Consider the following 24897-nt stretch of genomic DNA (forward strand, 5'->3'; position numbering starts at 1 on the left):
TTCAGGGTTTCTGCACACCTTGAAAGTCATGAATTTCGGTGTTGAACAAAATTTGTCATGAAATGTCATGATTTTAACTATTTTTTTAAAAAAAAGTCATGGATTTAGGTCGTTTAAAAATCTAATTTTTAAAATGGAATTTACTCATTCCCCCCAATTTCAATCTGAATTTGTAACAAAATGCCCACTCAGAGTCATATTTGATTAAAATATAAAATGTTTTTATTGTGTTCTTTAAAAATTATGGTGTTCTTTCAAAAAATGAAAGAAAAAACCTAATTTCTAGAGCGAATTATCTTTTAAACTTCTGTGATTTCCGAATTTTTGTTATTATTTTTATTTTATCAATTTAAGCAAGTCAGTCATTGGCGAATTTTTTTTATTCCGAAATGAGAACAGAAAAATTAGGAGTATTTCTTTCCTTTCCGATGTTCAAGAAAAGTATCTTTAGAATGAAATTCTGCTGAATAAAAGAAGAAAAAATTATTTGCTTTTGTATTTTTTCAGCTATTTTATTGCTTCACCTCTTTTTTTACTCTGTTTTTCAAATTTAAAATCTATAAATATGAAGATGCAGAGTATAACAGTTTTGGTCATACGTATCATTTCAATTAATGTTATTATAATGCTTTTTTAAATTTATTGTTGTGTTATTGTCAGAGAAAATAGTAACTTCCTTAAGTGATGAAAAATTCTTTGAATTAGTCATGGAAAGTCATGAATTTGAAAATCTAAAATGTAGCAGATACCCTGTAATGTGAATATAAATGAAAAAAGCCCTTATGTAAATGAAAAAAGCCTGATAAATGCATGTAATAAAAGTAAATAAATTATAATAATAAAAGTAAATAAATAAATTCTTGTTTGACGAAATAAGAATTTTATTTCTTTACTCATTACATTTGTGTTTTTTTTTTTTTTAATTGAGTACAGATTGCTTCTCATTTGTTTTTCTAGATACTGTCCTGGTGGTCCTGACTCTGATTTTGAATATTCTACTCAATCATACACAGGATATGAAGTAAGGCAAATTGGGACTGTTAATTTTTTTAAAATTAAAAACGTTATGATTTTAAATAAGACTGTAATGCTTTATAGAGTTTTCTTTATAACTACTTCTCTTATTTGAATTAAGAGAAGTTATATCGGAAGATCAGTACAGTAGCTATATATATATATATATATTATATACTGTTTTATCTTTTTATTTTATTTTATTACGTGTTATTTTTACTTATTGTGGTCTATTTTACTTGTTGTAATTTTTGTAAAAAAAAATGTTTTTTAGTGCTCCTCACACTATTGTTTTAATATTTTTTGCTTTGGCTATATTGATACAATATCAGAAAGCACTCTTTTTTGCGAATATAATCGTGTGGGCGGATGAAAAGATTATATCTTTCATTTTCCTTTTTTTTTTTTTTTTAAAAATTCATTTTTTTTATTTTTTATCTTTTTTAAATCAGTTGTTTGTTATTTTTTTTTCATTATTATTTCCCCCCCTTTTCTTTCATATGTCTATAACTTTCCCTTGTTTAATCTTCATCTGAACTTATATATATATATATATATATACAGAGAGAGAGAGAGAGAGAGAGAGAGCATAAATGTACTTGCACCATAAGTGCCAGTACTTTTTATCGAATTTTGATCCGAAATTTCTTACAGTGTAGCTATCGAGTTGGCATTGAATTGATATTATTGCGATTTCTATCATTCGGAAAATGAGTATTTTTAGCAGACACTCTCAGAAAAATCGGTTTCATTTTGAACCATATTATTGATACTTTAGAGCCATAAAACTCTGCAAATTTGCTGTTTTACTAAGTTGTTAAATGGAACCATATTTCCGTGCAAGTTGAACCATAATATTAAGAAGTCAAGTTTAAAAAAAAAACTAAGTTCATTTTAACAACATATTAAGGTCGAAAAAATTGAATAATTTCTAAAATTTAATACGTTTCACTCCAAACTATGTATACTCCAAAGAATATAAGAAATATAATGTTATTTATTCATTTAGAAGAAGAAGCAGTTTTTATATAAAAAGTAAATCACTGATAAATCATTTAAGTAAAGGAGAAATCATAGAACAATTAATCAGGGATTAAAGAGCGGCAATCGCTTGTTACTGGATACCTATATAGACGGCACAGTAAGTAAATTGTGACATTTGTTGATTCAGAATCGATCCAATTAAATCTAATTTAAATCATACTGTTAAGCATAATCATTTCACTTCTCGAGTTGAAAATACCTAATTCCAATCATCTCTAGATATTCGCTTTACACATCAAATACATATTTAACATTTATTCGAAATGGTTCTAAATAGTTTTTGAAATGTATTCTAAAAAATATTGTCCAAATTGTAAAATAATATGTAAATCATGCATGCATATTTTAATATAAATTCAGTTATAAATATATATTTATTTTACATTCTTATTTAATACACATTTTGTTTCGAATATTCTGATATTTTTGTTAAACTAATGCATAATCTTTTTTATTAAATCCTCTTTCTACTTGCAGACATTTTTCATGCTTATTTATTTTCAAATATTTTGAATTTTAATAAAATAACATTCCTTCTACTGAAGTAAGTAAAAATTTAAATAAATCTCTTTATTAATTCTAATTTTTCATTCATTTTTCTGCAATGTTAATTCTCTTTTGATACCAAAGTAAATAAATTTTCAACATTTATCAATTAAAGTATTACTAAATTCAAAAAGAGAAGGGCTTTTATTTTTCTAAATTTAGTTCAAACTAATAGCAAATATTCGTTCCGAAACAAGGCAAAAAGAACACAATTGCAGAGGCTTTTGAATTCCAAACGAATCTTTAATTTTCAAATTTAGAAAAAAACACGATAATTACAGCATTAAGTCATCAATTTTTTTTATATAAAATGCACGTTTTCCGCAAGCTTTGTTCTTTCTGTGTCTCACCAAATGCGGCTACTTTTGCTTTCAGATCTTTTCTAGTTTCCTTCAAACTTAAAATAGGCATCTAATTTACTTCAAGTTACCTCTAATTAGCATCTTTATTAAAATCCTTTACTTTGAATGCAAATTATATCTTTTTTGGCAATTAATCGTGCGTCTCTCTTTTTAATTAAACGCTTAGCACTCCTTCTGTAAAAATGTAACAATTTGATGAGACTTTATAACTGAAAGAGTACAACATATTTTTAATTTCTTACTAATTAGAGGAGTTTCAGAATCTCAAAACAACCGTGAAATAAAATAGAGTGAAGTTTTTAATATCTTCTTTTATATTAACGCTCCTTTTTTAATTTTATTCTTCAGATAAAGTTTAATTAAGTAATACTAGAGTTCATTCTACGGGAGTATCATTATGCCGATTTTAATGCATGCTACTAAACTTGGATTCAAACAAAAAGGAATAAACTACTCGCTGACACCTGTGACAGATTTATTTTTTTAATATCATGTGGATGGGAAGACTTAATTGAAAAGCGGAGTAGATGAAATTTCTAAGTGGCATATTAGTGAATTCGGGTAAACTAGACTAAAGGTTGGCAGTCATATTATGCCTTCCTTTTATTTCTTGCTTAACCCCTTAACGATGGGTTAATTTTCAAGAATGCCAAATACACGTATTTGATTAGTGCTAGTATCTAGTTTAAAATAAACTAACTATTTAAACTAACTATTTACCTTAAAAATATCTGGCACTGCTATATGGTGTGTAAAATGAGAAATAAAATGTTTTCCGGGCAAAAGAAATGATTAGTTTTATTCATATTGGCGCTACTGAACAATATCACGGGAGCGAGAAATAGCGAGCGAGCACTCTCCCCGTCATTTTCACGGGAGCGCGAAGGAAGGGGTTATAAGCTTCGGTGGTAAAATCTATACACTCACGCTCTCAAAAATAAATCTCTGGGTTTCGACTATTCAATATACCTTGAGCAGTATTACTTTAATTTTGAGACTCATTTCGTCACGAAATCACATGATTTGTGAGAAGACATTAACTCTGAAATATGTGTCGAAAATGTTTCCTCAACTCTAAACCTCATCGCTGTGCATTGTGGGAGATTGTTAACTAGAATGTCGAACTGGAATGAAGACTATTCGATCGAAAATAAAGTAGCGAACAAAGACTGTATGGTGGTCAAAGAGTTAACCTCGTACTAGGAAGATCCTGGGTTTAAATTTCGCTTTCGGCATGTATGTAATTTATCTCTCTGTTCTATATATCCTTCCTGTGCCTATGATAAAGTGATTATTAGAAAAATTAGAAAATCTAGTAGGCAAAACGAGGGGATTTTTCTTTTCTTTTCTTTTTTTTGGAAAAAAAAAACTGAATGACGAAATATTTCTTCAATTTTGTTGATATCCATTTCTTGGAAGAAGTGACGATAACTATTTCATTAATTTGACGAAATATGCTTTTCATTGTGCTAGATTGTCATCTAGAATGACGAAACTAGATTATAGACTAGACAATTGAAAATAAAGTGACGAATTGAGTTGACCACTGTATGGTGGTCAAGGATTTGACCTCGTATCAGGAAGTTTTGGGGGTTCGAATCCCGTTTCACGCATAGATGCAATTTATCTTTCTGTTATTTGTTGGACTGTGCCACCTATATGGTGCTCACGTTAAAATGATTCTTAGAAAAGTTAAATACGGTAGGCGACACAAGGTACTTTTAAAAAAAAAAGACGAAATATTTCGCTAATTTTGATGAAATTCGTTTCCTTGAGGAAGTGCCGATCGTCATTTCGTCACTTTGAAGAAAACTTTTGCTCGGAGCATATACCGGAAGACTGTTTCTTTAAAAACGAAAAAAGTTTCGTGATATTTGAGTATCCATTTTTTACAGTGCATTTGAATTGCTCTCGTCTCGTTCGTACTCTTAACGTTTTAATTTGCTGCCACTAAAAAGAAATTTCTAAGATTTATTATCGACTATATATATATTGCTAAATGCAGTTAGAAACTTTCTTTAACTGCGAAAACACTCTATCAACAAAATTTAATGACATTAATTACCAAAGTATAGTTAAATAAAAAATATGATTTTTTCTGAAGAAATCTTTTTTAAAAATATCACATTCTTTTCTAATCTTTTAAATTATGAATTTCATATTAAATACTCAACTCTTAAAAAATAATTAAATAAAATATTCTGAACGTTCAAGGTAAACCGGTAAAAAACTTGTTCCTTTCTTAGAATCTTTTTTTTAAACTCTACTTAAAATTGAAGTAAGAATCTACACATTCAAGGGTTTTAAATCATTTAAGTGAAACTTCTTTATAATCGATAAATCTTCTACTAAAAGGTCGAAATAAAAGTAACCGCGTTTCGTAAGACAACCGTAACTAATAGTCTATTTGTGTTCAATTCAGAAACAAAATAGGAAATGAATCGCGAATTACTTGTGACAAAACATTCAACATTTTTATTTGCTTTATTGAGAAATAACTGAAAATGCTACAAAGCAAAAAATAAAAATCATGAAATAAGCCAGATTTAAGTGAATAATACAAAAGATATAAAATTATTACATTAAATATAATTTTCGGATAAAATAACAATGGAAATCTGCTAACATGTATCTTTTGCCTTTCAGATGGGTTGAAAATCAGATCTACACGATTTCTAAGCATGGTTCGTAAAGTTATTTTCTGGTTGCTCATAGCCCTGCTCGAGGTTTCATCGTAAGTATTTAATATCAATCCACTAACGACAGAACATTGGTATAATGGTTTTGGTGTAAATGGGAGAAGAACATTGGTAAAAGTTTTGTATCTAATTAATGAGAGATAGATTAATCTGGTGAACACACTGTTAGAGTTTTCATTCTGAAATGACGGTGAAATAACCGGCAGCTGTCTGTCCATCCGATTAGCCATAAAGTTTAGGAACATTTTTTTATATTTACGGTTTTGAAACCGTAAATACTGTCCGTCCATCCGATTAACAACTAAGTTTAGGATTAGGAACATTTTTTTTTATATTTACGGTTTTGAAGCAGTAAATACTGTCTGTCCATCCGATTAACCACTAAGTTTAGGATTAGGAACATTTTTTTATATTTACGGTTTTGAAACCGTAAACACTGTCTGTCTATCCGATTAACCACTAAGTTTAGGATTAGGAACATTTTTTTTTTATATTTATGGTTTTGAAGCAGTAAATATACTGTCTGTCCATCCGATTAACCATAAAGTTCAGGATTAGGAACATTTTTTTTATATTTACGGTTTTGAAACCGTTTACAATTGGTACGGTTAAAAAACCGTAAATATAAAACTATACAGTTTTAACATTTTCAACTAGAATGGTTTCTAAGCCATTAAAACAAAATTTAAACAGACTTTTTGGGAGCTGTGCTGTTCATGCTTGAAAGATAGTTTCGTGTTTTAACAGTCGAGGGTCACCCAGTGCAAGCAGCTGGAAATTCTAAATGTTTTGAAGGAATAGAAGAAATATAGTGGTGTCAACCCTAAGATTCGAACTCCTGTTCTGTCGGTCATGAGATTGACCGACAGACGCTTTCAACTGCAGCGTGTGCCAAGCTGTTCAGAACAAAATGGATTATAGAATTCTGGCGGATAGAATTCCGGTTGTTAAGCCTAATTAGGCATAAACAATCACGCAAATTAGGTATTAACAATAATATTTTTCGCACTTAACAGTTTGAATATCATCTTCTTTTTATTGTTATTTGATTGTTTTGGTTGATTATGGTAAAATAGCAATTAAATAAATTGCTATTTAACCATTTTAAACGACAAATGTTTCTAATCTCTCCTAAATGTTTCTAATAATCTCGATGCTGATAGGACAGTGGTTATCGAATGGTGCTCTGCGGAACCCCTGAGTTTCTGGGAATCGAGAGCAATGGTCTTTTCATTAACTAATTAATATTTTTGAAATTCGTAATTAAATGTGTATCTAATTTCTTATCCATTACTTATTAGAATTTATATTAAAGGAAGTTATTTATCTGAAATACTTCCTAACAAAGAAAAGACCAATTAAAAACATTGTTTCTTCGTGTAACAATATATTGAAGAACATGTATTTATGGAAAATTGCATTAGTTTTCATCATAGAATAAAAATAACGTAATTTAAGTATCTTTCTCTGATTCCTTTTCAACGTGTATTTCCATACTTTTTAATTTTTATTTCAACGGAAACCATATTTCAACTCAATCATTTTCAGTTTGCGCATACACTAGAATCAAATTAAGAGCTTAATATCTGCCGTTCCAGAGGTGCTAATTCAACTGTCTAACACGCAATACAATTTTAAGACTATAGATAAAAACTATAAATTTTTTATTTTCATTTATTCATTAATTTTTTTCAAAATAATTAATAAAATTTCAACTATTGAATATTTAAAAAATAATTAATAAAATTTCGACCATTGAATATTTATAAAATAATTAATAAAACTTCAACTATTGAATATTTGTAAAATAATTCATAAAATTTCAGCCATTGAATATTTATAAAATAAATAATAAAATTTCAACTATTGAATATTTATAAAATAATTAATAAAATTTCTCCCTTTGAATATTTATAAAATAATTAATAAAATTTCAACCATTGAATATTTTCAAAACAATTAATTAAATTTCAACCATTGAATGTTTTCAAAATAAATTTTTCCTTGATTAATATGCTCAAAATTGCTAATGAAATTATTTTTAAATAAATTTTATTGGTTCCGCCAAAAGAATGCCTTTCATTTAAAATTCATTAGTCAAAAAATTGGGTACTCCACATGATAATTAACTGCTTTTTGAAAAAATCGCAAACGCAAATTAATAGTCTTATTCTTTTATCACTGTACTCATATGAACAGACCGGCAGAAGAGCATAGAAATCAAATGCTATAAGATAATTAATACAACTGAGAGATATTAAAACATTTTAAAAAATAATTATCCATATCACACTACTAAAAATATAACACATTTTGTAACGGTAAGCGTTTGTTTCTCTAGATGTAGAGCAGAGTGGAAAACACCAACAAACTCACGTAATTTTTCGATTGTAAATAATGCACTGCTGGTGTACAATGTACAGCGCACAAACCACCCAGAATAGCATCGGATCTAATGATCAGATCTCCACATTCTAGGACTAAATCTCAATGGTTCAAGTAATTGGCATCAAATGTGCTAACTAATTAGTGCAGACGATATTTTAAGTTCCAAAATCAGACCAAAAAAACGTACTTTCTCTGAATAAACATGCCATTTTTTTGACGGATTTGGATTTCTGACCCCCAAAATACAGAGGGTAGCAGTAATCCGGGAAATATGGTCCCCATGGTTCTGTCAGGAGAGCGATCTTAAGTTTGGTCCCCTTGCTGCTAATTTTACTTTTTGTGTGTTTCCCCTTACCTGGAGAACTGTTTAAGCGAATTGAACAATTTTTGCACACAGTTATGAAATTCGTTTATCCTAAGATAATTCCGTGTTAAAATTAACTTTAAATAAATATTTATTATTTTCATTATTTTATTTAATAATAGCTGAAAAAAATTGGAATTATAAAGTATACTATTTTTTTATACATCCTTTTAAAGAAGGGAATTTTAAATGACGAAATACAAATTTTGTTCTGTGCAAAATTGGTCGAATAGTTCCTGAGAAATCGAATTTCAAATGCACGACTTTTTTAGATCCTTTTCTTCTTGTGCGCCATGTACGCCACAAATAATGTTTTTGGAAGCAAAATTAATTTATAAATGGTGGGAAATGTGTGTGAGCTCAGTACAAGCATTCTCCATTGTTAATCTTTAAACTTGACTAGGGAAGAATACTGCTAAGATTTTGCTGAAATATATCATGAGAAAGAGAAAGACATTTATCATATGTGAAGCTGGCGAAATCACCGTACCTCAATCCTTTTGGGTATGTATTGGGTACTCCATAAAAACCCTGTGTACTCATTTTGAATGAATCCGATTTTCTGTAACAATTATCAATGAACAGCCCCATTTAAAATCATAAAAGCTCAATTGTACAGAGTGACTATATTCAATAACAGTCGTGTTTCACTTCGTAGAAGTGTAGTGGTGTGTTCTGTATTAACCAATGTAGCTCCCATTTGCGTAACTTTGCTTTAAAGTGATTTTTTTTTGCAAATACAGGGTTATTTATAATTCCCTCCGTCTGTAAACGCCATTTTTCTTTACTGCAACTAACTTCAGTGGTACATGTTACTGCCATCTACCGGCAACTGCTTAAATTAAAACTTGAATACTTTCGGAATAATTTTATATGTTCTTTTTTGCCATATTCGTCTTCGATTTTTTACTATAACGCTTCGAAACCCCGGAGGGAATTATGAATAACCCTGTATTATTTTTTTAATGTATGTTGTATTTGTGTACTGAATTTCATCTAATGGTTTATTTTTGAGAAATTATTTATCAGTAAAGAGAAATTGATTTTTTATGTCAACAACATCATCTTGAGTTGTATAACACTTTCTAAGATGAATTACAAAAGAGAAAAGAATAAATGGATTTTAGATGAAAATAAATCAATGGTCAATTTATGACAACTTAAGCTTACAATCATATGTCATATACGATTTATGGCCTTAACTTTTCGAATCAACTTTTCGACAAGCACCGAGCTACAATAGATTTAGGTTCATGTCAAAATCACCACGTTATAAATATGGCTTGTGTTCTTAATCTTATTCTTTGAGACTTTAGGAAAAGAATAGTAATAAATAGTTTTTGATAAAACTTAACTGAGACCGATAAGGAATGAAAAATCTTTTGTATCGTTCGTATATATATGAATGTAATTCATAGTTTATTTACTAAGAAGATTGAATTCTACTATCACAGTTTCGATATTAACAAATAAAAATGCATCATTCATTTTCTGTTCGTCGGTAAAATATGTTCACAGCTATTCTGCCGACTTGTGGCAACAGCACCATTTTATAGAACCAATCCGAATATACTTTTTTTTTCTGTAGGATAATATTATTGAACCGATTTCTGGATTGGGTATGATAGCGTTAATGTTATTCAATCGGTCTGAACTGCCAAATTAATTTTAACAACTTAACCTTAACAAAACATCAGTGTTGGGTAAACGGGGCAAATGTATCTCGTGGATCGTAATCTTAAAAACTCATCAGTGTAGAATATCTCAATTCTGAAACAGCGCTTTCTAATTCCTCAAACATGGAAAAGCGTAATCACGCAATAATCATGATCCCCCAAAAAGGGAAAAGGTTACATGAACAGAACACACTCTGTTATTGGTCGAAACTAGCTTGTATTTAGCTCCGGCTATTTAAACAAAGATTCTGAAAGGAAATTGGTTGCAAGAATATCCTTAATTTAATCAAACGTCATTCAAGCGGGAAAATTTAGAGATTTTGATATGCTCCAAAGATGACACCATTCTGACGATAGGGAATTTTTGAGATTTTCTTAATGCGTCTGAAGTTAATGGGCAATAATTCGTAGATAAAGTACGCATTAAGATAGTCCCAAAAACTTCCCAGCGGTAGAGTGGCGCTATCCTTTCAGCGAATCAAAATCTCTTAATTTTATCAATTGAATGACGTTTCATTAAGATAAGATTATCCTTGCAACCACCTCCCTTTTTCAGAACCCCTCTTCAAATATCAAGAGCCCCCAAAAATTAGCAGCTTTTTCATATTTTCATGGCTAGATACATCTGTGCCAAATCCTAACATCTCTGCTATGGAAACCCATCAATGTAATGGATGCAAAACTCCAGCGAACACTGTTTTCAATACTTAATATAACTTAATAAAATGTATATTCCATATTTGTTGAATACATATTACCTAATTAATAAATATTTACAGAAATTTAAAAATACTTATTTTGGGCACAATGAAAAATTTCTTTCGAGCCGAACTTGAGAATAAAATTTCTCGGATTTGACCTTTACTTAAAGATTGCCGTAATTTACTTCCTCAAATAATTTGATTTTATTTATTAAAATCGAATTTTCAACTTTAATAATGAGAGGTGGATGGCGTATGTAAATTTATTAAACTTAATTTTATGTATAAATTCAGGGTCTGTCACATGCGTTTCGGAAATAGGGTTTAATTATCGTTAGTTGATTAAATATTCTGAGTTAATATTTATTCATTAAAAGTTGAACTGAATATTAATCATTGAAATGCTATGTTACTAAAATTTTACACAATGCATTAAGGACCCTTCAAAATTTGAATTTATGGGCGACCAAGCTGATTGTCAGTGATATGGAATATTGATCAAATGGCGTATAGTTTAATTACGATGCATGTAATATGTCGTATTTTTCAAGGACTAATTCTTTTCATTAAAGATAATAATAAGTTAACCATTCCTTACTTTTTTTTAAAAAAAATTTCGTAGTTAGTAAAATATTGTTTCAAATCTAAATTTATGTTTTACATTTTAATTTAATGGTTAAGAAAACAACTTTCATCTAATATACCTCGATCTCTATATCTTATATTTGCAAGCATTAAATTTTATTTTCATCTTTGAGAATGAAAATTTATTTGTTTAGAAAAATCTGACTAACGACTAATTGTTTGTTTAATGTTTAAATTTAATAAAAAGCATTGAACTTTAAATAATTTTATAAATTAAACCTAATTAAACTTGAAAAAGTCTCAACGATTTCAAAAAATTATAATTATCATAAGCATAATAAAATATTGCACATTTTGTTAGTTTTAAACTTTTTGTTACTTTCTCATGAAAAATTACAAATATTTTTCAAACTGAATTTTTTGATTCACTTGAAAATTTACTTTTTGTTCTAGAATTCTGTTTAACTTAATCCTAATGATTTAAAGAGCATGTCATTTGCTTTCAAACTTTTCCTATTTATTTCAGTTTGAAGAGCTTAGATTTTAAAACCATTCTGCCTGATAATCCACAAGAATATGATAACCTACAACCTCCCAAAGAAAAAGGTATGTATCGCAACTACTCAAAAATCGATTAAAAGCTGAACCATAATACAGTAAACTCTCTCTTAACTGGCTTTTCGGTTCAACCGGTAAGGTGAATTACGGATTTCAAGAGATGAACTCATAATGTTCTGTCAAGCGTAATTCTTCTCCGGGTAATTTAGTTCACGATTTACGCACTATTCAAATAAATTGGAAAGCCACCGCATGCAATATCTTTACTTGATTTACTTTTTACCAACTACATTCTTTTTCTCCGTTCTCCAGTTTCTTCGTTCCGTAAGACACATGAAGGAGCGTGAGTTTTTGTTTCCTACTTTAGACAGATTTATTTAAACTGAATTAACTTTATTATTTAATTTATTTAAATTTATTTATTGTCAGTTTTTCTTCAAAAATATGAGTATTCAATAAGATACAGTGAAAAAATAAGTTTNTTTTGTTCCTTACTTCAGACAGATTTATTTAAACTGAATTAACTTTATTATTTAATTTATTTAAATTTATTTATTGTCAGTTTTTCTTCAAAAATATGAGTATTCAATAAGATACAGTGAAAAAATAAGTTTAATTTCTATTTTTTATCGTAATTTCTACTCAAATCTATTTAAGACAGTAAAAAGAGAGTCTGCTGTGTTCATACTTTGAACCATAATATTTTGCGAATTTTCTGATTTTTAAATAATATGCTAATTTAAACCACAGTATTATTTTAGAAGCTGTAAAAAAATCAGAGATTGCATGATGTTGCATCGACACTTTACAATGGTAGTATCAGAGCAGTGGTGGCTCAGGGAATAGCGTGTTCACCTTCCAATGTTCGAATCTCAGTGATGGCTTGTCGATACAAATCCGCTTCCGACTTGCACCGACCACAGTGCTAACGTGAAATATCCTCAGTGGTAGATGGATCATGGGTTAGAGTTCCTTTGCCGACAGGCTAACCGTCGGAGGTTCTCGTGATCTTCCTCTCCATGTAACGCAAATGCGTGTTATTTCCATCAAAAAGTCCTTCGCGAAGTCAATTTTCTCCCAATACTTGATCCAGGAGTTTCCTTGTCTTCTGGATTGGGTTCAAAATTACAAGGCTATGGAGTTGAATATTAGTAGTCGTAATCCCAAAAATTGGGTCGACTGTTCAATGACGGTTATAAAATAAGAAAAAGGTAGTATCAAATTTGAAAATTGTTATGGTTCAATATGCACAACCATTTTCAACAGTGCGCATGCATATACTATGCAGCCCGTAGAAACGTATCTACAGAGTGTAAATTTGATGTGCTAAAAGGGTCATTTTCATTTGTTACCTAAGAAAGATTTTGTTTTCAAAATTCTGATTTGTTCGAAAGTTATTACAATTTTAAATACTTTTTCGTAATCAAGCAATTAAATATTTTTTCCGTGGATCTTTTTTTACGTTTTTTCCTTTATTAAAAGTCATTTATACATTGTTGTAGAAAAACTTATCTCTCTCTCTCTCTCTCTCTCTCTCTCGAGATCTTCATTTTATAAGCTCACACTTGAGTAAATGTCGAAAGTAACTAAAAGAACTAGTATGTGTGAGAGAGACAGAGGAAGAGAGATTTGATGCTGTCTAATAAATCTCAGCATTTATAGAGAATTTTTTTTAAAGTGTAAACAAACTTTAGTTCAAGAACACAAAACTGTTTCAAATTTGAATTGCTTAAAAATTCGATAAGTTTAGCGTAATATATCGATAATGAGTAAAATTACTTTTGTATGGATTAATTTTCAAAATTAGATAAGTATAGATTAATTTTTAAAATTAGATAATCGTTCCTTTCATAACGATTGATATATTAACAAAATCTTTTTGCATAATATTACAGTAATTATGTAATTTTTTTATAAAATTGTTCTTTGTTTTTGTGAGTAAAATTGACTTTTAAGAAGAAAATAATAATGATGAATGAGAAGCAATTTAAGGGTTTTATGAGTAACGCAAGCAGGGGCGGAGATTCAAGTATTTTTAAAAAATTAAAAATATTTCGGAGACATAATTAGAGTTTTTAGGATGTTGCCAGTGACTATAAGTCAGAAAATCTCACTGAGAAAACTACATGAACAATTCCATTTTATTAGATTCTAATCCATACACAGCATACATAATGAAAGGTCTTATTAAGATTTACATGTATTATCATCTGAACGGAGTAATTTAAATATATTCACCCTTTATAAATTGGTTGTAAGGGAGAAAATCAATTCTTATTTGGGAGATATAGTTCTGCTCAGTATTTCTAAATTTTAAGCCGTATTGTCGAATATTTATTATAATTTTCTTAAAAGTAGATAACGTTTTCGTTAACTTAATATTAAATAATTCTTGGTTTTATTATTTACTTATTTGACTTGCTCAGAAAAATTTACACAGAGCAAAAACTATTCTAAATAGTTACTATAAAAGCTTTTCAAATATAACACTGGGAAACAAATTTTTTGTTGCATTTACAGATCTTGCCAAATACGAGTGAAAGGATTTCAAATCTGAAACTAGTTTTGCTCCTGAAGATGCAGTTTTTTTAAATGAAATTTTTAGTCTATTTTTTGTCAAAATGTATAAGTTTAAAAACATTATACATGACAGAGGGTAGCGTCAATGTTGCAACGTACTTCTAGAGAAGTTAAGGCACATCATCAAGAATAAAATTTGCGTAAGAATTCATGACCAACAAGATTAGGGGCTGCTGGGGGCACTTTCCCTTTTATAACCTGTTCAAAAACGCACGGATAAACAGTTCATAATTGAAGAAGCACCCCTAGAAGCGTATGACGACATTTCCGGGATTTCTGTTCAATTTTATCACTGATGATGTGCTCTAATTTCTCTAGAAATTTGTCGCAACGTTTATGCGATCCCTTGTTTCATATAAAATTTTTTAAGTTTGAAGATTTCGAGAAAAAATAGGCCAAAAATGTTATTTTAAAATAAAACTGTAGCTTGAAGAGAGAAACCGAATGAAAATTCGGAATCATCGATACTAAAGTATTTAAAGATCTGTTAAAAAATCTTATGCAATAGAAAATACCGAAAAATTTAATATATATAATGCAGAAGAGTTTAACATTGCTTACAAACATTATAATCTTTCTCATTTAAAATTGATAAATATAACTCTTAAAAATTAAAATAATTTGTATCAAATAAAATATGAAATTTCTTATTTAAGTTTTGAATTAAATATCATTTTACTCAGGGTTATATGTTCAATAACTTAAGATAAGTTTACATTATATTTGTCGGAGAAGGTTTATACTTTCAAATTGAAATTTTTAATTAAATATCATATAACTGATATTAATATTATTATTATAAAGTTATACAACTCATTTTTTGCATTTTTACAGAATCATCTCCCACTGTAGTAGAATTTCACATCACTGTTTTAAGCATTGACTCCATAGACGAAGGCTCAATGGTGAGTATGATTATGTGAAATACTTTATGTACTTTTTATTACTTATGAACATAATAAAAAAATTTATAAAATTAATTAATGCAATAGCTGACAAGTAATTTTAACATTGTAATAATTAATCTATAATTTCGCATAATAATTAATGATTACAAAAAAATTATAATTAATAACATTTAATATAATTAATATATAACATTATCAATAATATTTAATGTAATTAATAATTAATAGCATGATGTAATACAAGAGCTAACAAGGAGTTTTAACCTTAATTGATACAATAATTGATCTTTAATTTTTCATATTAATTAAAGTAGTAAAAAACAATGTGATAAATTAATACAAAAGCTAAAATTGTGGCAAATACAACATTAATAATTTAATTATTTTTCTGAAATCCTTAAAAGGGAATAATTATTAAATATTATATTAATATCAAACACATTTTAAGCATAAATCTATCAAACATATGCAGTTTCCCTTTATCAACTATTTCGTACAACAGAAAATAAAAGTATTCTGAAACTAAAAATAGTTTCTTTATAATTAGTATTTTTAAATAATGTATTTCATTCTATTATATTTCAATTCAATAAAACAATAAAATCATTTACAAAAAAAATTAATATTAATGATCATTTTAATTCCTTTTAAAATTTAATGATTTTATTTCTATACATTTTTCTCCCCATATCTTAAAATCTCTCCATATCTTAAAATTAAGGATATAAAAATACTAGTATAAACTTTTAATTGATTCTACGAAAATTAATTTTTCTATAAAATCATACTTTTCCAATGAGATCCTTTTTTTCTTTAAATTTTTAGACATATGTAGCTGATGTATTCATGTCTCAAAGCTGGAAAGATAATCGATTGCATTTGCCAGAGAACATGACTGCCAAATACCGTCTTCTGCCTACCACGTGGCTGAAAGATATTTGGCGACCAGATGCCTTTTTCAAAAATGCAAAGCGTGTCATTTTTCAAGATATGACTGTTCCAAATCACTATATTTGGCTCTACAGGGACAAGAAAATTCTTTATATGGTGAAGTAAGCAAAATTAAAATACAAAATACTTTTTTAATTTTTTACATTGAGAAAAAAGGGTCTGGTAAATTTACCGTACTGTATAATATTGTCATTTTTAATAAAAAAAATAATTTTATAAAAAGCATTAATTTTGGCACTAAAAACCTAGAAACAAAAATAATAATTTTTTTCAATTCATATGCTAGCGCTTTACCGGCATTTCTGGTGTTCAAAATTATATGTCGCAGTGGACGCACTTTTAGAGTGCTAAATACAAGACTGAAAAGTCAATTTAACCAAATAAATGGTTTTTAACAAAGTATCATAATAAAATTTCCAAATTCTATCGCGTATTGTAAACCATATTTAATTGTTAGTTTTATCATTGGTATAAATTATCAAGTTTTTTAGTGTCCCCATGGATCCAAAAATATGGTGAATTGTATCACCTCTGATAGTTTTGACCAAACTTTTTTTTCAGTGTGTCTTTATGTGTTTTTTAAATGACGAATTAAACGTCATACCTAAGACATTTCCTTAAATTTATTTAATTAAAATATTTTTCAATTAAAAAAAATTTAATTTTCAAAAATATATATATTTTTTAATTTGCAAACTATTTTAGATTTCTTAATGATTTACTTTATTCTAAAAAAAAAAACAGTTCAACGCTGTACCATTATTTAAGGAATCTTGAATCATAAAACCACTGGCTCAGAAATTCCCATTCGAATTTCTGCAGAAATTCGTTTATTACCTTGTCTGCATGTGCTCAATCATTATAGTGGTAATTTTATATAAAAGTTTTCCAAAACGTTTCAATTTGAGTGCCTTTTCGAGCATTTATTAACTTTCCAAATACCACTGATACTGACATTAGCTTCATGGATCTAGAAATTCGAGAAAAAACAATTTTTTGCAATAAAGCGACGTAATGAACGACATAAATGGACTTAACATTCCTTGGTCATCATCCTTTGCTCTTATAAAGAGAACTGCCACCTAGTGAGTAAAATGGGCTTGAATTTTTTTTTTACTTCACTGGCAACTACATTTGAGTCTCTCTTCTTCTTTTCTATAAGTAGCATAGTTTTACATAATGGCATCGGCGTAATTTATTGAATATACTGTATTGAATATAATACGAATATAACTATTGACTATGGATTATCTTTTTAAACTCATTTGTTTCCTTTTTTTTTCTTCAGATTAACACTTGAATTATCATGTGCGATGAAATTCCAGTCATATCCCCATGACACTCAAACATGTGGTCTTAAAATTGAGAGCTGTAAGTTTTTAATATTTGTTTGTAGTCGTTTTTAAGAAACTTGTGCAAATGTAACTGATACTAGTAACACTTCTTAAATAACTGTTATTATGATTTAGACATCGGTTACAAATTGAATAGAACAATGGAATTTTTTAAACTCTAACTGTAGGGCAAAAAATAACTACGTTTTATTCACCTAAACTTTGCATTGCGTCAAAATTTATTGTCCAACATCATTCATTAAATAGCATAACTCCTTGTTTTTTTGTTGGAAACCTTTCCTAAATTCTTAAAATACTTTTCTAGAGTAAAAATAAGTCGATAAACTTTTATTAATTTCATAAAACCCTATAAGAATACAAAAAATTTAAAGATATTCAGTGCTTAGAAACATACCACGTAAATATAGAAACATATTCTGTGATTAGAAACATATTATATAGTTATCTGTATTCATTCATAGTTCATTAATTCCTTCTCGCGAATCTTGAAATAAGGTGATATCTAAAAAGATATCTATATGTATCTATATTACAGTTTAAAGATATCTATATTTTTTTTTTTTTTTTTTTTGCCTTTTACGAATATTTTATTTTGCTTAATTCTTCAAGCGTGAGAATTTCAAAACTGAAATTATATTTGCTCCTAAATGGAATCCTTGAAACTACATGTTTACATAACTTTTAAGGAGGTAAAAAAAACACTATCAGGATTAAAATTGTAAAGGAGGCCATGCTCGAAAGTGCCGTAGTACGCAGAGGTGCTTCTTTATCATGATCATTTCAGAAGCACCTGAAAAATAGTTCATAATAGGGAAGCGCCACTTGCGGTGTACGATGAAATACCCAGGCATGAGTTCCATTGCAGTTTTAATTCTGATAATGTACCCTAATGTTCGTCGCTACACTTATGCGATCTTCTATTATATATAAGGTTTTCAAATTACATTTTGTAAACTAATAGACTAAAATGTCATTTAAGAAGGAAAAAAACTGTAGCTTGGAAAGAAAAACTGATTACTGATTTGAAATCAGCGACACGAAAGTATCTAATATCTGTTAAAAAAAACTCAAACAACAGAAAACAAAAATTAAAAAAGTAAAGAAATATTTCTCCAGTGTAATATAAGATTCTCTAATCAAAAGAATTTTTACTAAGTGGTCATTCACACATTTCATTCAAAATTGTACTCGGGGCCGGGATAGCCTGGTCGGTTGGGCGCTGGGCCCATGTCCGAGAGTTCGTGGGTTCGAACCCCGCCGGCCGAAGACTCCCCGTGTAGTTGGTGACTTATGCACGTTAAAATTCTCTCGAGTCGCAAAGTCCTCCATGTTCCCATAACAAATCAATACCTCTGGGAGGTACTGGATTGGAGATCGATCGTTCTCTGATCCAGATCAAAATTACGATCTGTGGATGAATGAATGGATGCATGAATGGGTCCGCCTTAGAAAACAGGTGTGGCGTATGTGGCAGAAGTCGAATTCTTGGCCATAGATGGCGCCAGTGAAAAACAAGAGGCTTGCCCGTGTTGCAAGTGGCATTAGGACTAACCCAACCAACCCAACCAAAATTGTACTCTAACACATAGTATTCTAAAAATATCAATCTATTCCATAAAATTGTATTGTATCTGATTATATTATATTTTGCAGTATCATATACAACGGATGATCTTGTGTTCAAGTGGGAGGAGCAAACTCCTCTAGTAGTGGATGACGACATAGAGCTTCCACAACACATACTCACTAATACAAGACTTGGTGATTGCACAAAGTCGTATTCAACAGGTTAGTGACAAAAACTGTGACAGCAAATCAATCTATATAAAAATCGAATGAATGACGTCAGATAATCTAATGAAATCGTTCACAATGCGAAAGTCTTAACGCTTCAAATGCATAAACCAGTCAATAAGAATTGAAAACATTATTAACCCCTTAACGATTGGTTATTTTCAAGAAAATGGTCATAAAAGTACCTATTTCTTATACACGTATATTATACGCGCATTTAATTAGTACTGACATCTAGTTTAAAGTAAACTAACTATCTACAATTACCTTAAAAATATCCTGGTACTGCCATCTGGTGTGTAAAATAAGAAGTAAAATGTTTTCCGGGCAAAAGAAATAAATTAGTTTTATTCTTATTGGCACGTTACTACTGAACGCTCCAGCCCGGAAATATCACGGGAGCGAGAAACAGAGGGCGAAACCTCCCTCCGTCATTTTCACGGGAGCGACAAGGAAGGGGTTAAATCGGAAATTATTGTTACTTTAGTGAATCTTTTCAAGTACGAACTATAACGTAAAAGCATAATGGCCTAAGAGCCTGTCATTGTTGCCGAGGCATTTTTATTAACAGGAAAATCACGTGATAGGATTTGTTACAATAAGAACGGAAATTTTTTTAATGATTTAATGCATGTTGACTTTGTTCTCGACAGTGTTTCGTGTTCTCAACGGTAGAGAGCAGTACTTGTAGAAGTTGTTCCAATTGCTGGTACAAGATTCCCTCGTATTGATTTCCACTTGATTTTCTTTTTACAACATTTAATTTTATAAACTAGTTATTTGATGTCGGTGGTGAAAAATTCGTTTACAAATGACTTCAATTGTTTTGCTTTTGGCCGTCGAAGATCTTCTTTTGGTCGCAAAATATACGTCGAAGCACTAAATTGTTATCTGAAATTATGATGCTTTAATTCACGCAAGACCTAACAAGCCAAATTCAATGGAGTAATGCATTAAAGAGGAAAGATTGGGAAAATAAGAGATAGTGACGTTCTTCTATGACGTCAAAGGCGAGCAGCAAAACCTCCCGTAGAATTTATTTTTTTAAAGACAGATAATGAATATTTTAGTTTTAGTACCAGAATTTTTTTTTTACCAGAAATTTAACTATTATGCAAATTATCATACATAATTTTAGTACAGTTTTTTTTATCCGTGTGATAAATATAATATTGAAAACAAAAATTGTCAACAAAAAAAAATAATCCGTGTTCTAATAACACGAAGAAAAAAATTTAAAAATTACTAAAATAATATGATGCTAAAAATTTGGTGGAGAGTGTGTAATAATTTTCGCTCAAAAAATAATTATTTCTACCCTTGTAAAGTGAGCGAAAACAAAATTCCAGGGAAAAAAGCGGAAATTTGTAGATAACAAGTTAATTAAATTAATTAAAGTTTACAAGAAAAATTATGAATCAATAAAGGTAAAAAAAATGCAAAAGAGCCTTTTTTATGAATTATTTTAATAATTATTTTATTAATATTCAGCACTTATATTGGTAACTATCAGACGACAATCATTTAGTTGAAGCCTAAGTTTAACTGTCGTAAAACTTTTGAAAATATTAAAATTAAATGCTTTCTATGATGCTGTCCCTTAAATTGAGTTTTGCAGACCGGAATTTTCAAACGTTAAAATCTAACAATTGTTTCCAATTCTCTAATTGAAAAATGCTGAAACCTTTTCGTATTTTTGTTGTAAAAAACAATAATTGAAGAATCAAAAGACCAATCAATTAATACGCAAGTTTCCAAATATAGACAAGTAATATCCCAACTCCCACTTTCAACTTCAATAATGTTAAAAAATGATTAGACTCAATGTGTGAAATACTTTTTTTTCTATATTTTATTAATGGAATGTCTTTGTATTTTAAAAAGCCATCTTAATTTTTTCCTTTAAAAAAATCCTACTTTTAAGAAATTAATGAACCAGATGGAAAAACAATTAAAATTGGCTACGATTTCTATAAAACAAACATTAATGATTTTTTTTTATCTCCTTTTCCGTTCAAAAGAGTAATTTATCTTTATAAATTCATTAAACATAAAAAACGATATTATTTTGACGAAAATATTGAAATACCGAAAATTAATGTAAAAGCAGCTCAATTTTTTTTTTCTTTATAATTCAAAAGCTGATATTTCAGCACTTCATAATTCTTCTAAATTATTGATTTCTGAATTAGTATTTAAGCTTTAAAATCAATAGTCTTAGAAAGAAGATTTCTTTTTCGAAACTGTATTATCTTACTTATTAATACTCAATATTATTTTTTTTTCGCAGTTTTAGATATTTTAACAAATGAGGAATGAAACATCAGACTGACTTTTAATAAAACTATTCTACTAATTCAAAAATTTATTTTTATCAAGTGAAGAACGTTAAAAAAATTTTAATCAATCGCCAATAACGTATTGTAAACTAATTTATGAATTAATGAAACTACTAGAATTATAATGAATTGTGGAGGCATAAAGTTTATCACTAATGTTGTAGTCTTAACACTAGGAAGACGGTGGGATCATTTTGGTCCTGTAATTTCTTATTGCTTTGGGGTTTAAAAAATAACTTAAGTATTTCTCCCTTTTCGTAACTTTATTTTTATTTTATAACCGTCGTTGAACAGACGACCCAATTTTTTGGGTTTACGACCTCTGATGTTTAATTCCGTAACCTTGTAATTTTGAACCCAATCCAGAAGACAGGAGAACTCCTGGATCAAGTATTGGGAAAAATTTGCCTTCGTGGAAGACTTTTTGATGGAACTAACCAGCATTTGCTCTACATGGAGAGCAAAACCACGAACAGTTCCCACGGTCAGGTCCCATGGAGAGGAAAATCCTCTCGCGGTTAACATGGGACTCTAACCTATAATCCGTCTACCACTGAGGATTTCTTTACGTCAGCACTGTGGTCTGTGTGAGCCGGGTGTGGAAATCAAAACAACCGACCATCGCTGGGATTCGAACCCCGTTGACCTCATCGGGAGGTGAGAGCTCTATCCGCTGAGCCATTACGGCTCTTTTTATAATTTGATCCAATTTAAGCCAATATAAGTAATCATTCATGTTTTAGCCTTATAAGAACATATAGAACCATATACTTAGAATGATAGGAGGGGGCAGAATTGTCCCAAGGAATTTTGGTAAGTATTTCATAACCCCAGGTAAGTTTGCGTAAAATGTATCCCAGTTTCACTAAAAAATCAATAGTATTTCAACATGTTTTCTATTATTATTTATAGAGAAAGGTATACTCAATTATTTAAGAAGGATGAGTATAATTGAAATGTCAGTGTTCCGTTTAATCCGAAATTTTCGTCAATCAAATCGAATAAATACCATGGAGTTCTGATGACCGAGTCTCTGAACTTATCGTTAAATTAATGAAGATTTTATTTTGAAATTTTGATGTCTAATTGACTCACGCATAAACTGTCTAGGAAGGACCATTCTGTTCTTTCAGAATTTTAATGTATACAGCAATATTCAGTATTTCTAGTGTTAAACATTTATTTCCCCAATAATTTTTTGTAATACTCTTAATTAAAGCGGTGGTGGCTCAAGGGATAAGGCGCTCGCCTCCCTATGAAGTGAATCCAAGCATTGCCTGGTAGATACGAATTCCACATCTGGCTTGCACCGACCATAGTGCTGATGAAAAAATATCATCAGTGAAAAAGACGGATCATGGGTTAGAGTCTCCCTGCCATTAGTTCCATCAAAACGTCCTCCATAAAGGCAAATTTCCCCTAATACTTGATGCAAGAGTTGTCTTCTGGATTGGGTTCGAAACTACAAGGCTACGGAGTTGAGCATTAGTAGTCGTAAACCCAAAATTTTCCTCGGCTGTTAAAATTACAAAATAATTCTTTTGTATTAAGCAGTTCCACATCCACAATTATTGACCAAGTGGACATGTAGATCGAAACTTCTCATTTTTAAGACCAAATTCGATGTCAGTGTGATTAGCATTGGGGCACTGGCCATCTTTACTTCGCAGACAAGTTAGTACCCATTGAGTTGAAGCTGGGTAGGCTTAAAGTCACCGTGGCTGATTAGTGTCTTTCATTATTTACTGCATAAAAATTTTTCATTTATTAAATTATTATTTAACTTTTAACTGAATATTTTTAAATCTAGCAAACAAATTAGTTCGATCCATTATTACAACCTTTTGCTTTTTATAAAGAATTATTTCTTATCGATTTTTCGTTCCGTATTTTGACCAATGGCAAACCTGAATTATTATCTAGGAATCTTTTGAAAAGTGTTAATGGTGGTTAATTTCATTAATTTTCGAGACATTCTTCTTTAATAAACACATGAGAATACTGTAATAAATAATTAAGCTAAGATATACTTGAATCGAATAAATTAATGAAATTTAAGAATTTAATCAAACAAACTATACGATTACATACCACAGTATACGTTTAGAACAATACGAATAGATTTATTAAACCTGTCCTTCGAAAATACCTTCGAAGATATGTAAAAAAATATTGGCTTTTATTACGAATTCTGATTAAATGAACTAAGAATGTTTTTAAAAGTTTTTAACCATGCAAAATAACGAATTTTAACGAATGATAATGCTATTTTTATTTTATGATTTCGGAACAGTTAATCAAAAGAGTAAAATTAGGTTTTTAAAATTTTTCCTCGCTGCCCTTTATGCTTAACATGAAAATGCTGTAAAATGTGTTTATGAAAAAACAAAGGTTTTCGAAATTAAAAAGTGTTCACAGTCTCTCGTTCTTTTTTTTTTATTATTATTATTTTTTCTTTTAATTTTGAAAAGTTACTTTAACGCTGCATTGCGTGAGCTCATAAATATAAACAAAACATGAGATAGGTTAATAATTTTCCTTTAAATGGGAAAACTTTGCCAAATTAGTGATTTTTCCACAACAAAAAATATATATTTAAGCAATATGCCTGTTTAAAAATTCAACTATTTCTTTTCAACATACTGTAAAAAATTCCGGATCAAATTACAGTAAAAATATTGGCATTTATTGAGCCAGTACATTTTACCGTAAAATTTTACAAAGCAAATAACTTGATATACCGAAATTTTTACCGTAATACTTACTGTAAAATTACGGAATCCCTATAATTAAATAAATATAACTGCAAAAATTATGGTACAAAATTCGACGGTAAAAATTGATTTTACGGATACTGCATTCGGGATACCAGTGCCTTTTACCGTAATTTGTTCCGGAATATTTTACAATGCAAGGCATGTATTTCAAAATAAAATTTTTATTTCAATCTTAAGTCACTCAAACTGTGGCCTTTTTTGGTATCTAGTGAAAAATAGCTGGGAAGAGCGATTATAAAATATTTTAATTTTATTT

General features: G+C 29.3%; 1 protein-coding gene across 1 annotated transcript in view; it reads left to right on the forward strand.

Annotated features, from left to right (window-relative positions):
* LOC107437568 (glycine receptor subunit alpha-2-like) overlaps window positions 1-24897 on the forward strand; it is a 43831-nt gene that overhangs the window by 15318 nt on the left and 3616 nt on the right. Inside the window, exons 2-7 of the mRNA XM_016049626.3 lie at window positions 5613-5700; window positions 11906-11985; window positions 15352-15422; window positions 16251-16477; window positions 17665-17747; window positions 19385-19519. Coding sequence (XP_015905112.1) covers window positions 5648-5700; window positions 11906-11985; window positions 15352-15422; window positions 16251-16477; window positions 17665-17747; window positions 19385-19519 — 649 coding nt within the window. The 5' untranslated portion in view covers window positions 5613-5647. The remainder of the gene's footprint in view (window positions 1-5612; window positions 5701-11905; window positions 11986-15351; window positions 15423-16250; window positions 16478-17664; window positions 17748-19384; window positions 19520-24897) is intronic.

The sequence above is a fragment of the Parasteatoda tepidariorum genome, chromosome 10, assembly GCF_043381705.1.
Source record: "Parasteatoda tepidariorum isolate YZ-2023 chromosome 10, CAS_Ptep_4.0, whole genome shotgun sequence".
Classification (NCBI taxonomy): domain Eukaryota; kingdom Metazoa; phylum Arthropoda; class Arachnida; order Araneae; family Theridiidae; genus Parasteatoda; species Parasteatoda tepidariorum.